Source organism: Saccostrea echinata, unplaced genomic scaffold (genome assembly GCF_033153115.1).
Source record: "Saccostrea echinata isolate AGI-Se365-2 ecotype Australia unplaced genomic scaffold, CSIRO_AGI_Sech_v1 ptg000009l, whole genome shotgun sequence".
Lineage (NCBI taxonomy): Eukaryota > Metazoa > Mollusca > Bivalvia > Ostreida > Ostreidae > Saccostrea > Saccostrea echinata.
Genome location: NW_026889758.1, coordinates 18,448,479 through 18,461,338, shown reverse-complemented (window position 1 = coordinate 18,461,338; position 12,860 = coordinate 18,448,479). Strand labels below are relative to the sequence as shown.

Here is a 12,860-nt window from a genome sequence, read left to right as displayed (position 1 = left end):
AAGGGGCGGGGCAGTTGGTTAATTAGGGGTTTGGGATGGGGACTCAGTCTCTGTATGGAGGCTCCTAGGTTTTATTGGTAATTCTATGGAACAGTTTTGTGATTTAATTATTTATAACATAAACTGATACGCATGTAAACAGCGGTCAGAACATGCAAAAATGCTCGGACATTCAAGTTCGGGATCGGCATCCAATCCGGCTTATAAGGTTGTGTAATATTTTTCAACTTGCATCATTTCATGTCAAGAGGGGAGAAAAGTATTTTTGCAGGTAAGTTCATGTTACACAAATAAAAGCAAAACGAATAATCAACAGTAGTGTGTCATGGTCGTAACTAGAAGTGATGACATAACTTAAATTATTTCTATTCGACTTAGTCGCTATGATGCAGCTTAATTGCTACTGGCCACGGACGTAGTCGGTTAGATAGAACCTTCTATCGTTAAAATGATATTGTCCTACGGAACCGGTTTGGTGAGGGCTTGTCCCGAGACACAGTTAGATTATTCTAACTAGTAGTTGGTATGAAATTGTTTAAAGAGGCGGCCTGGCCCTTTGGCCATATTTCTCATATGAGTATAGATTTTGATGTTGATTTGAACAAGACCTTTCCCTACTAATACTGTATTATTAAAAAAAAAAAACCTCTCGGACACTAATAGAGTGAAAAAACTAAATGTTCCAATGTTTTGTACTTTAATTGACAAATTAAAAAAAATCTTGATAATTTATCCTTATGTATACTTACAATTATATGATAATCTAGTGTCATGACCTTGACCCAAGGAATTTTGAGCAAGGTCACCAGCAGAAAAAAATGTATAATTGTGTCTAGTCCTAACTTTCTAATGTATATAAACATATACATGTAGGAAATTCATACTTCACACAAAGATTACTTATGACCTGAGAGTGTGTCATAATTTTGACCAAAGTTGATTTGTACAATATAAAGTTCACTAATGGAAAAAGTGTATAATTTACGTCCAGTCAATAGCATTTGAAAGGAAAAACATTGGAAACTCATTTTACTTATGACCAGAGAGTGTGTCATGACCATGACCTTGAACCAAGTTCAATTGTACAAGTTTAAGGTCAATGACAAGAAGGCATTTGTTTCTTGTCCATAACTTTCTATTGGATTTAACATTGAAGGTTAAAACTTTACACAAAGGTTACTTATGACATTAGGAAGTGTCATGACAATGACCCAGGATCATTTGTACAAGTTCAAGGTAACTTTAAAAAACCTTATAATTATCCCTCTCCTGGCCATATTTTGTAATGTAAATACATTGGAAACTCATACTTGCCACAAAAAATGCTTATGACCTAGGATATGTCATAACCTTGACCTTCAGTCATTTGGACATGTTCAAGTTTACTGGTATAATGAGTGTAAAATTCGTGTCTCCTCCAGAATTTTGTGAGAAACATTGGATGCAGGAATTTCTTTTTTTATAAAGTTAACATGATAAATGCAATGGGGGGGGGGATTATTTTGTGATCATCATTGCCCATTACACCCTGAGGCATCTAGGGTGGCAATCATTTTGTTGGCTCTTCACTCAATAACTCGAGTTTTTCTTGTAACATTTAAATTAAATCTGTATTTAAGGTTATCAAGATTATGGTGTGATTATGCCACAGTGCACTGCAAGAAATTGTAATTTATTGATTATATTTACATTCTCATATTGAGATTTGATCCTTTACTGCTGGATACTTTAAAGTTTAAGGTCTGGTTTTAACTCATGTGTGCCAAATAAATGTTTATTTAAGCTGTTTTGACTGAAAGAGCTAGGTTCACTTTAGGTATGAGATGGCCTTAACTACTAAAGTGTCACTCTCTTGTAATATTTCTTATTTCATAAAGTAGAGACTTGGGACATTTTCATTACTTATTTAAAAATCATTTGAGATCTAATTACTGGTGTTTATTGTTTGTGAAATTACAATATTTTTGAATTTTGTATTTTACAGAAAGTTGTGTATTTGAATACTTTCATCAAGGAATTTAAATGTCGATGCAGTTTTGGATTCCAAAAATAAAACATGTAAAAAATTCAATGAAATTAACAGTTCTATCAATATATATGCTATAATTTTTGTGGTTGATGCAATGCCAGACATAATAATGCACAGAATAGCAAGAAAATTACATCATTTTGAACAAGGCTTTAAACAAGCTCATTGAAAGTCAGCATTTCACAAAACAATGACCTTGTTTGTAAATTATACAATCTATAGTTGGGTTTTAATTTGACCGATGTGTTTAATACCAATTGTTAAGCAATTATTTTTAGCTCACCTCGACAAAGTCAAGATGAGCTTATGCTATACCCCCAACGTTGGCGTTGGTGTCGGCGTTGACGTCCTGGTTGAAGTTTTAGGAGCAAGTCCATTCCCAAGTACATGTAACTACATTGTATAAGACCTACCTGGACCAAGCTTGCAGGGATAATGCATCTAGGGATGGACACTAGCAGACTTGCTTCAGATGCTGGATTTGACCTACAAATATTTTCCAGATGAGCGACCAGGTTAAAGTTTTTGGAGCAGGTCTATTCTCAAGTAACTATAAGCCCTACCTTGTCCAAACTTCCCTGGATGATGGCAGATGCATCTAGGAATGTACACTACCGAACATGCTTCGGATGTTGGATCTAACCTACATTTTCCAGATGAGTGACCAGGTTAAAGTTTTTGGAACAGGTCCATTCCAAAGTAGCTATTAGCTCTACTTGGACCAAACTTGCATGGATGATGCATCTTGGGATGGACACACCAGACTTGCTTCAAATGATTGATCTGACCTCCATTCCCAAGTAATATAAGACCTTCCTGGACCAAACTTGTAGGAATGATACATCCAGGGAAGTAAACTACCAAATATTTTTTGGATGCTGGATCTGACCTACATTTGCCAGATGAGTGACCTTGTTGAAGGTTTTGAAGCAGGTCTATTCCCAAGTACCTATAAGCCCTACCTGGACCAAACTTGCATGGATGATGCATCCAGGGATGGACACTACCAGAATGGCTCCAGAAGTTGGATCTGACCTTCATTTTCCAGATGAGTGACTAGGTTAAAGTTTTTGGAGCAGATCCATTCCAAAATAACTATTAGCTCTTGCATGGATGATGCATCTAGGAATGTAGTCTACTCAGCCTGCTTCAGTCATGCTGGATTTGACCTATATTTTCCTTATGAGTGAATTTTAGCCATACATTAACAAAATAAGCATGGATGATGTATCTAGGGATGGACACTTCCAAACTAGTTTCTGGTGCTGAAATTGACCTATATTTTCCAGATTTGTGAATAGGGTATTGTTTTTGATGAAGCTCTATAATTATATGGCCTGTTATGACTAAATTTGCATGGATGATGCATCTAAGGATGAACACTTCCAGACTTGCTTTGGATGCTGAATTTGACCTATTTTTTCAAGATGAGTGAACAGGGTAAAGTTTTTGGAGTAGCTATATAATTATATGGCCTGTTATGATTAAAATTGCATGGATGATGCATCTAAGGATGGACACTTCCAATCTTGCTTCAGATGTTGGAACTGACCAACATGATTTTCTTGATTAGTGAACAGGTTGAAGTTTTTTGGAGCAGGTCCATTTCCAATTAACTATAAGTCCTACTTAAACCAAACTTGCATGGATATTGGTCTTTGGATGCACACTAACTAGAAAAAAATATGATGTGAGATTTGACTTTCTTAAAGACAACATTTGTCGAGGTGAGCCATGTAATTTTTGAATACCTATGTTTATACTCTATAAACTCTTGATTACTCCATTATACAGGGGGCATATACTCTTGATTACTCCATTTCAGAGGGCTCATGGCTCAACATTTCGCAAAATCTATGGTTGTTAGGATGTAAAATGAACTTGTTTGTAAATACAACCTATCACAGAGTTGTAATTAAACTGACATGTCTTATAACAATTGTTAACCCATTGTTTTATACCAGTTTTGACTATGAATTACACCAATTCTGAGTGCATACGGCGGGTGTGACAGGGGATGCTTACTTCTCTAAGGCACCTGATTCTATCTCAGGTGTTTCCAGAATCTGTTCACAATTCACATTGTTTACAGCAGTATTTTACAGCCGTTTTACAGAATTTATGAGATTGATTACTGTTCTTATCTTTATCATTTTCGTACGTAGTCCATAAGTCTATGTCACAAAGTCCATTAAAATTGAACAGATTTAATCCCCATCCCTCCTAATCCATGATTTTGGGGCATACCCAGGTACTTGCATAATTTTTGCCCTGTCCTTCTGTTGTCTGTCTGTTTGTCTGCAAAAACTTTAACTTTGCCTATAACTTTTGAAATGGTTGATGCCAGAGCTTTCATATTTCACATGTGTATTCCTTGTAACAAGTCCTTTCTTTGGGTACTAACATATTTGACCTTTTGACTTTGACCTTGGAGTATAAGCTACTTTTGTAAAATTTTACCAAACTTTAACTTTGGCCATAACTTTTGAATGGTGGGTGCTAGGGTCTTTACAATGTATACTAGTATTTCACTTGTATATTCCGTGTGACCAGAACTTTCTTTGGGTACATTTTTTGACCTGGACCTTGGAGACCTACTTTTGAAGAAGATTGTTCCTTTAAATTTATATGTAAAATTTAATTGCCATTGTGGCCCCACCCTACACCCAGGGGTCATTATTTGAACAAAATTTGAATCTACACTACCTGAGGATGCTTCCATATTGATATGACATCGGTAATTTAATTTTTCTTTTAATTATCATAATTTTACTATTGGTAATAACTTTTGAATGAGAGAAGATTGGGCTGTCATATTTTATATGCATTACATATGGCAATTTAGTCCTTTGGGAATGTATTATGATTTATGACCTTGAAGTTAGACCTACTTTTCAAAAATGTAAACCTTGACCTGGCCAAAAATTAAAAAAAAAAATCTTAAAATATTTTGCATTTTGTAGTAATTGTGAGGGGGAAAAAATTACTTTAATTTTCTTAAACTTATTGTTGCCTGTCCCTGATTTTCAACTAGGACAGTCTGTAAGTCCACTTCAAAGGACAATTAGATGTTGAAAAGAGTCTGAATTATAAAATTACTACAAAAAGAACATTACATACCTATTATATTCCTATTTTGGTCATAAAAGATCCTATTGTTTGGAATATTAATCTTAAAATACAATGTTCTTTACAAGTATTTGTATAGCTTTTTCTTTATTTTTTCTCCATCCATCTGACATTTACAATTCTAATATGGAGGCAAATATAATGCCTAAAATCATTAAATATTCATTATCTTTTTTCTTCTTAGATGCATTGTATATGTGGTATCTTCATTTGCAAATATGCGCTTTAGTGTTGCTGTACATTGATAAAGTTGCTTTGTGTACAGTGCTGACTGATACAATACTTTTTTGATAATTTTCAGAATATGTGAATGCATGGCAAAGGGAATAACATTGAAAAATGACATTCAGATACAAACCAGTTTCAGACGCTGCTTTGAATTTTGCGAGTTAGACATTATTGCATACATCCATTGAGTCTATGTTCAAAAAAGACCAAGACCATGGTATCAGGGAAGGGGCAGCCATCTGTGGATCCAGTGGTCCCCCATCTTGTAAAACCAGCAGTCCACCGCCCTAACATCATAGGAATGCACATGCTGGATCTGTACAAATATTATCCGACAATGACACTTGCAAACTGTGCAATGAGGGTGGTCTACTACCCATTTCAAAAGGTCACAATTCTCCAACAGCAGCAGAATGGTATATGCCTTGTCCATGTTATCTTTACCAATATCATTTTTGATAATTCTCTGCATGTATTTTTGTAGTTACACTACTGTGAGTAAATGCAATCTCAAATTATCAATGCTGCTGTTTGTCATATCTACAAATCAGACACTACAAACTAAATCACTAATCAATGAGACACTTCAAACTAAATCACTAATCAATGAGACACTCCGAACTAAATCACTATTCAATGAGACACTACAAACTAAATCACTAATCAATGAGACACTACAAACTAAATCACCATTCAATGAGACACTACAAACTAAATCACTAATCAATGAGACACTACAAACTAAATCAATGAGACACTACAAACTAAATCACCATTCAATGAGACACTACAAACTAAATCACTATTCAATGAGACACTACAAACTAAATCACTAATCAATGAGACACTACAAACTAAATCACTAATCAAAAAGACACTACAAACTATTTGAATCTCTAGTCAATGAGACACTACTAAATCACAAGTTAAATGAGATCTTAATCCAAGCACCACTTTTTTTTCTATGACCCTCAAGATAAAATATCTTTGTCATGTTGTTTTTTTTTTCTTTGTTGTGTGCCTGTTTGCCTTAACTCCATTGTGATATCCTAGACAGTGTCAAACTTTAGAGGTCATTCTTACACAGATCAAAGTTTGAAAAACCAGTTTGACACAACTACCGGTAAACCTTTTCACTGCATGGGACATTGTAGTGTTTCACTGTGAAAATAAATTGAATTTTCATCTGTATAAAAATAAATTGGCTAACCTCATGCAAATTATGCAGTATTTCTCAAATTGCATAAAGGACATTAAAAAAGCTGAAATCTCTTTCTACCCCCCCCCCCCCCCCCAAAAAAAACAAAAAAAAAAACAAAACGGAATGGTATTCTTTAGAGGGACTCTGATATCAATATTAATGAAGTGTTTTGTTTTTTATGTTGCAGAAAAAGAGAAAATATACAAAAATGTAACAGATACCTTTGTAAAGATATATCGACGGCAAGGATTAAGTGGACTTCTGAGAGGTGTAACATTCCGAGTATTTGGACAGATTCTTTCCTCCCTGACCTATTTTAGTATTTATGAGGGTGTACGAGAACTAACATCACAGCCATCTATTGCTGGATTTACTGCCTCTTGCACAGCCTCCTTCATAATCTGTCCGTTTGATCTTATAAACCGCCATGTCATTCTGTTATCAAAGAAGGCCACAAGTCAACAAGAGGTCCAGATTCTGAAAAGCCTCCAGCCTTTGCGGTTCCCCAAAGAAATTAGACATGGAGGAGGGTGGATTTTGGAGAGTTCAGTTATTAAAGATGTGGGAAATCGACATGGACTTAAGGGGTTTTGGAGAGCTCTACCATTGCTGATGATGTACAATGGAGTTCATAGTGCCTTGTGGTGGTCATCATTTGAATTTGTCTCAGGTGAAAATATTTTAATTCATTTGTGCAAAAATTTGTACAGTAAAACTTGGTTATAGCTAAGTTCTGGGTATCTACGAATTTACTTCGCTATATCCATAATTTGCTATATCATACAAATTCATCAAAGTACTTAAAATAGCAAATTCACAATATAGATGGTTTTCTTCAGGTATGACAGCCAAATATATTCTGTGAAGTATATATTAGGCCTACTAAAGTTTTCTGTTGAATTGAAATTTTCAAAATAAATACATACAAGACAATAATGTCAGTTTTCAATATTTAAAAATTTGAAATCTTTGAAAATTCTTTACAAAAGATGTAAATTACATTATTTTTAACTTCTCTATGAGACACAAAATCAGTTTGCTATAAGTGTAAATTCGCTTTATCAGAGTTTGTTGTTACCATAAAATTTTACAAGAAATTGTTAAGAATTTTGATGGGGATCCCAAAAAACTTCACTTTATCCATTAATTCATTCTATTTGTGTTCATACTATTAATAATTTTTACTGTATTCACTCAGTTTAATTCGATCAGAAAGATCACTAAGACTTCTAATGTGTAATCTGGCTTAAATGCTTGATTTGATGCACTTTTAGCTCACCTGAGCCAAAGGCTCAAGTGAGCTTTTCTAATTAAAGTTTGTGGCATCTGTCTGTCTTACATCTGTTGTGTGTCATGTGTTGACTGCGAACTTGTTTTCTCTAGAACCACTGAGCCAATTTCAACCAAACTTGCTACAAAGCATTCCCTTGTGAAGGAAATAAGATTTGTACAAATGAAGGGCCTCATCTTCTTTCAAGGGGAGATAACTAAGAAATAAGAAAATTTTGTGACATCTTTTAAGAAATATTGAATTATGTCCAAGGTAATTAACTCATGTGAGTGTTATGATACATGGGCTCCATGGTTATCTTTTGAGCATGTTGAGAAAAAAACCTATTCTTGATGAATATAATGATTACCGGTATTTAGTTTGCTTTTAAAAAATACTCAGTAATTGATTTTTATTGTATAGGTATCCTGGCCAGTATGTACCCTGAGACATCTCGGGTGCTGAGGAATAGTGCCAGTGGAATAATATCAGGATTTGGAGTTGCTACCGTCACTAATGGTCTATCCATTACTACCACAAGAGCACAGGTAAACCAAATTTTCTTTAATGACATACAAATAACTGTTTTAAATAAATAATTAATGGCTTTATGAAGAAAGTATATCTTCTGAACATGCCCCTCTTTTATTTTATGGGATATTTATTTGGGTCTGGCTTACCATCTGTGTGTCATTCTGTCTGTAGCAGATGATAATTCTTTTGCAATGAAATTTTATACCATGAATCCCATTGACTTAAATAAGATATGGCAATAATTCCTGAAAAGTAGGTCAAACTTCAAGGTCACAGGGTCAAAAATCATGTATATTTGGAAAGGTCTTGTCACATTTGTGTACATTTGTATGTTTGAAATTTGAAAGCCATATCTCTTCTCAATCAAAAGTTATGACCAAGGTTAAAGTAATGTTAAAATTTTTTAAAAGAAGGTCAAACTTCAAGGTCAAGTTCATGGGGTCAAAAATCATAGTATATTTGGAAAGGTCCTGTGGAAAGGTCTTGTCACAGGAGGTGAAATATAAAACCCCTATCTTTTCTCATTCAAAAGTGATCAGTTAATGTTTTGTTTTTTTTTCTGGAAGTAAATTCATCTTAGAAAGCTTTGATGTGCATGATTAAATTGCAATACTGTTTTTTTTTAATGATAGAAGAAATTGATTTTCAGCTGAAGCAGGCCAGTATTCGAGAAGCTGCCATGAATCTCTACAGAGATGAAGGATTTCTACGATTTTTTACCAAGGGGCTGCGCCCCAGATTGTTGCAAAACATTATTTTTTCATTCCAAGCCACACTAGTGTATGATTCTGTAAAACAGTTCTCCTTAAAGGAGGAATACAAATCAAAGGTCACATGGTGACAATAAATTTCAGTCATGAATACATGTATCAAATACAGATTACATTTTGTATGATTTTTTTAAATTTCTATTTTCACTTTTTTATTTGTATTGTTGAGATTATTAAATATCTATATACACCTGCATCTATTTATTGAATTAACACTGTGTTGTTTGGGGGGATTATTTTACTGTATTCCGACGGAGTTTGTAGAGTTATGAGAAAATTTATTTTATTTTTCAATTTGACAACAATCTTTACCAAAGATATGTTTTAATTCTACTAATTCTTCTTCTTATTGTATATGTATATCTAAAAGAGACCTCAAAAATTATTTAGTCAGTACAAAATTTGGTGCTTTATTTCATGACAAGGTTGTACAGAGAGATTCAAACTCAAAAAATAAGTCTGTTACAAAATGAACCTGCCATTGCATGCATTGTGTCAAATAGTTATTACTTTTTATGCCCCCGTAATCGAAGATTTGGGGGCATATAGTTTTTGCCCTGTTCGTCCGTCTGTCTAGCTGTCTGTCTGTCCACAAAAACTTTAACCTTGTCCATAACTTTTGATTGGTTGGAGGTATGGCTTTCATATTTCACATGTATATTCTTTGTGACAAGACCTTTCTTTGGGTACCATAATATTTGACCTTGACTTTGGAGTTTGACCCAGTTTTGCAAAATATTACCCAACAATAACCTTGGCCATAACTTTTGAATAGTTGGTGCTAGGGCTTTCATACTTTACATATGTAATCTTTGTGACAAGACCTTCCTTTGGATACAAGCAACTTTGACCCTTTGACCTTGGAGTTGGACATTATTTTGGAAAACTTTAACCTTGGCCGTAACTTTTGAACAGTTAGTGCTAGGGCTTTCATACTTCACATACGTAATCCTTGTGACAACACCTTCCTTTGGATACCAAGAATTTTGACCCTTTGACCTTAACCTTGGAGGTTGACCTACTTTTGGAAAACTTTAACCTTGGCCATTACTTCTGAACAGTTGATGCTAGGGCTTTCATACTTCACATATGTAATCCTTGTAACAAGACCTTACTTTGGATATCAACAACTTTGACCTTTTGACCTTGGAGGTTGACCTACTTTGAAAAACTTTGACCTTGGCCATTACTTTTGAACAGTTGTGCTAGGCCTTTCATATTTCACGTGTATATTTCTTGTGAGAAGGCCTTTCCTTGGGCACCATTAATTTTGACCATCTGACCTTGACTCACATTTGAAAAACTTTAACCTTTTCTATATCTTTTCAATGGTTGCTGCTAGGGCTTTCAAATTTCACAGGTATGTTCTTCAAGACAAGACCTTACTTTGGGTACCAACATATTTGATTTGCATTTGAGAAAGTTTAACCTTCGCTGTAAGTTGCCATATGGGGGCATCAGTGTTTCACAAACACATCTTGTTTATATATACGAGTACCAGTTTTTTTTTTTTTTTTTTGCTGTACTTCAACATCAGCACAAACTCGAAACAAAATTTATGTTTATTATCTTTGTTAGGCATCTATCTTTTGATGGTCTAAGAACTTGCAATCAGAGATGCAGAAACTTGTGTTGGGTTATTATTGTGGGAAAGTATTTTGTGTTCACAGATCTGTAAATGGTTGAAATTGAAAAGGGAAGACCTGAATGAGCCGCAGTCATGCTCACCATTCAATATTGTTTTTTATCTTATAGCAAGATTTGTTTTGACCCAGTTTAAAAGTACGTTTTAAGCTGTGAATGTCATTAATATTTTATGATAGGTAAGATTCAAGATTTAAATTCAAAAGAAACTGTTGCATAGAGAGGGAAGATTTTTAGTGGAAAAAATCTCAGAAAATAGAAATATACTGTGTATAGATCTTTTTAACTTTTGCAATTTTCCCCCCATATGTATTAACTACAGTTGAACTTTGGTATCTCGAACACTGATATCTCGAATACAATGGATATAGCACAGTGATTTGGAAGTCCCAATCCCTTATTCTTTAATTATTTTAGCCTGGATATCTTAAAACCTTGGATATCTCAAGGTTTTTTCTCAGTCTCATTGAGTTTGAGATAACGAGGTTTGACTGTATATCCCAAACTCAGAGGAACTGAGAGAAAACTTCAAAATATCTGAGGATTCAAAATATTGAGGTTAATACATATATATATATATGAAGAAAAAGTGGATGGGACTTCAATCTCTCTTGAACATATCCATGGTATTTGAGATAGAGAGGTTTGAGATACTGAAGTTCAACTGTACTCATGGTTTTTTATATATTTTTTACACAAAATAATAAATCTCAAAGGGCGTGATAAATACAATTATAAGAAATGTTATTATGAATATAACTTGAAATGCTGTGTATTTTGTCAAGAAATAAAATCTACAAGATTTAAAAGAAGTGACGTATATTCAATGTAAAAACAAAATTTGAGATTCAGGAAAATCAGCACATGTATCATGCATAAAATTGTTTATAGGAAAAAAAAAGTATATTCTTGGTGTTTAAAAGATGATTTCAGCATTGGTTGAAGGCCTCATTTCTTTCATTTTCTAATCTGTAAATATTTATTACAATTTCCTGTTGATACAGTTTTGAAAAAGGAAAGTAAACATTTTGAAAGCTAGTGTTCCAATACTAATAAATACAAACTGATGGTCATGAATGTGGATTTTTCAACCGAGTCAATAAAGCATCAGCATGGCTTCATAGAAGTGATGTAAAGAAATACCCAATCATCTGAATAGTTCCAGTTTGTTATTGGTAGCAGTTTGTCAAATACTAACCTAAAATAACCTACATAATAGTTAGGGCCCCTCTATTCACTAAAGCAAAATGTTTTTGGGGGCACTGAGAAAATTATATTGTGTAAATATTGAGCTTTTTTATTTTATTTTCAACATAGGTTACCTTGCATTTACCCCCTGGAAAGATGTTCATAGACATTGCAGTATTGATGAACAGAAATCACTGTTGTTATCTTAAGTGGGGAAAGTGTTCACTTAATTTAATTATCTTAGCATATGAAAATGTTCTATATGTTGGAATACTAAGATTACAAATTGAGTAATACACGGTAGATTTCAATTTACTTTATTTTAGACATATACTCTAACTGCATAAAAATACAAAGTCAAATTAAAACTCTTTAAGTGTGCAGGGCATAGAGGGTTCCTGAGCAGTACTTAAACAAGAGGCCTGTTGTCCACAGTGCTCACCTGATTCAACTTTCTGTTCTTGACAAATACAGTCAAACCTTGTTATTTATGGGACCGAGAAAATACTTTGAGATACATAAGAATCCAAGATATCCAGGGTAAAATATTTAAGGAATATGTGGTTGGAACTCCCAAATCACCTTGACATATCCATAGTATTCAAGATATTAGTGTTTGAGATACCAAAGTTCAACTGTATGTACAAGTGCAAGGAAACCTCTTTAATCTTGTCTCCAAATTAAAGTTTTTGATTGTTAACAAAAATAATGAGTTCAAAGTAAGAGGTCCAAGTGAGCTTTTCTGATCAGAGTTTGTACAGTATATGTATGTATGTAATGTATGTTTGTATACACTTTACATTTTTGTCTACTTCTCCAGAACAGTAGACCAAATTCAACCAAACTTTCCTTAAAGTATCCTTAGTT

General features: G+C 33.9%; 1 protein-coding gene across 2 annotated transcripts; it reads left to right on the top strand.

Annotated features, from left to right (window-relative positions):
* Nucleotides 1-221: 221 nt before the first annotated feature.
* Nucleotides 222-11,395, top strand: LOC133183408 (solute carrier family 25 member 44-like). Of its 2 annotated transcripts, XM_061318370.1 has the most exons (5): nucleotides 222-271; nucleotides 5,460-5,802; nucleotides 6,775-7,257; nucleotides 8,281-8,405; nucleotides 9,041-11,395. In XM_061318370.1, the coding sequence occupies exons 2-5, from the start codon at nucleotides 5,601-5,603 to the stop codon at nucleotides 9,230-9,232; spliced, it is 1,002 nt and encodes a 333-aa protein (XP_061174354.1). In that variant the 5' UTR covers nucleotides 222-271; nucleotides 5,460-5,600; the 3' UTR covers nucleotides 9,233-11,395. The 2 variants fall into 2 exon arrangements, with proteins under 2 accessions (XP_061174354.1, XP_061174355.1); XM_061318371.1 differs by lacking the exon at nucleotides 5,460-5,802 and having other exon boundaries at nucleotides 233-271.
* The last annotated feature ends 1,465 nt before the right edge of the window (nucleotides 11,396-12,860 follow it).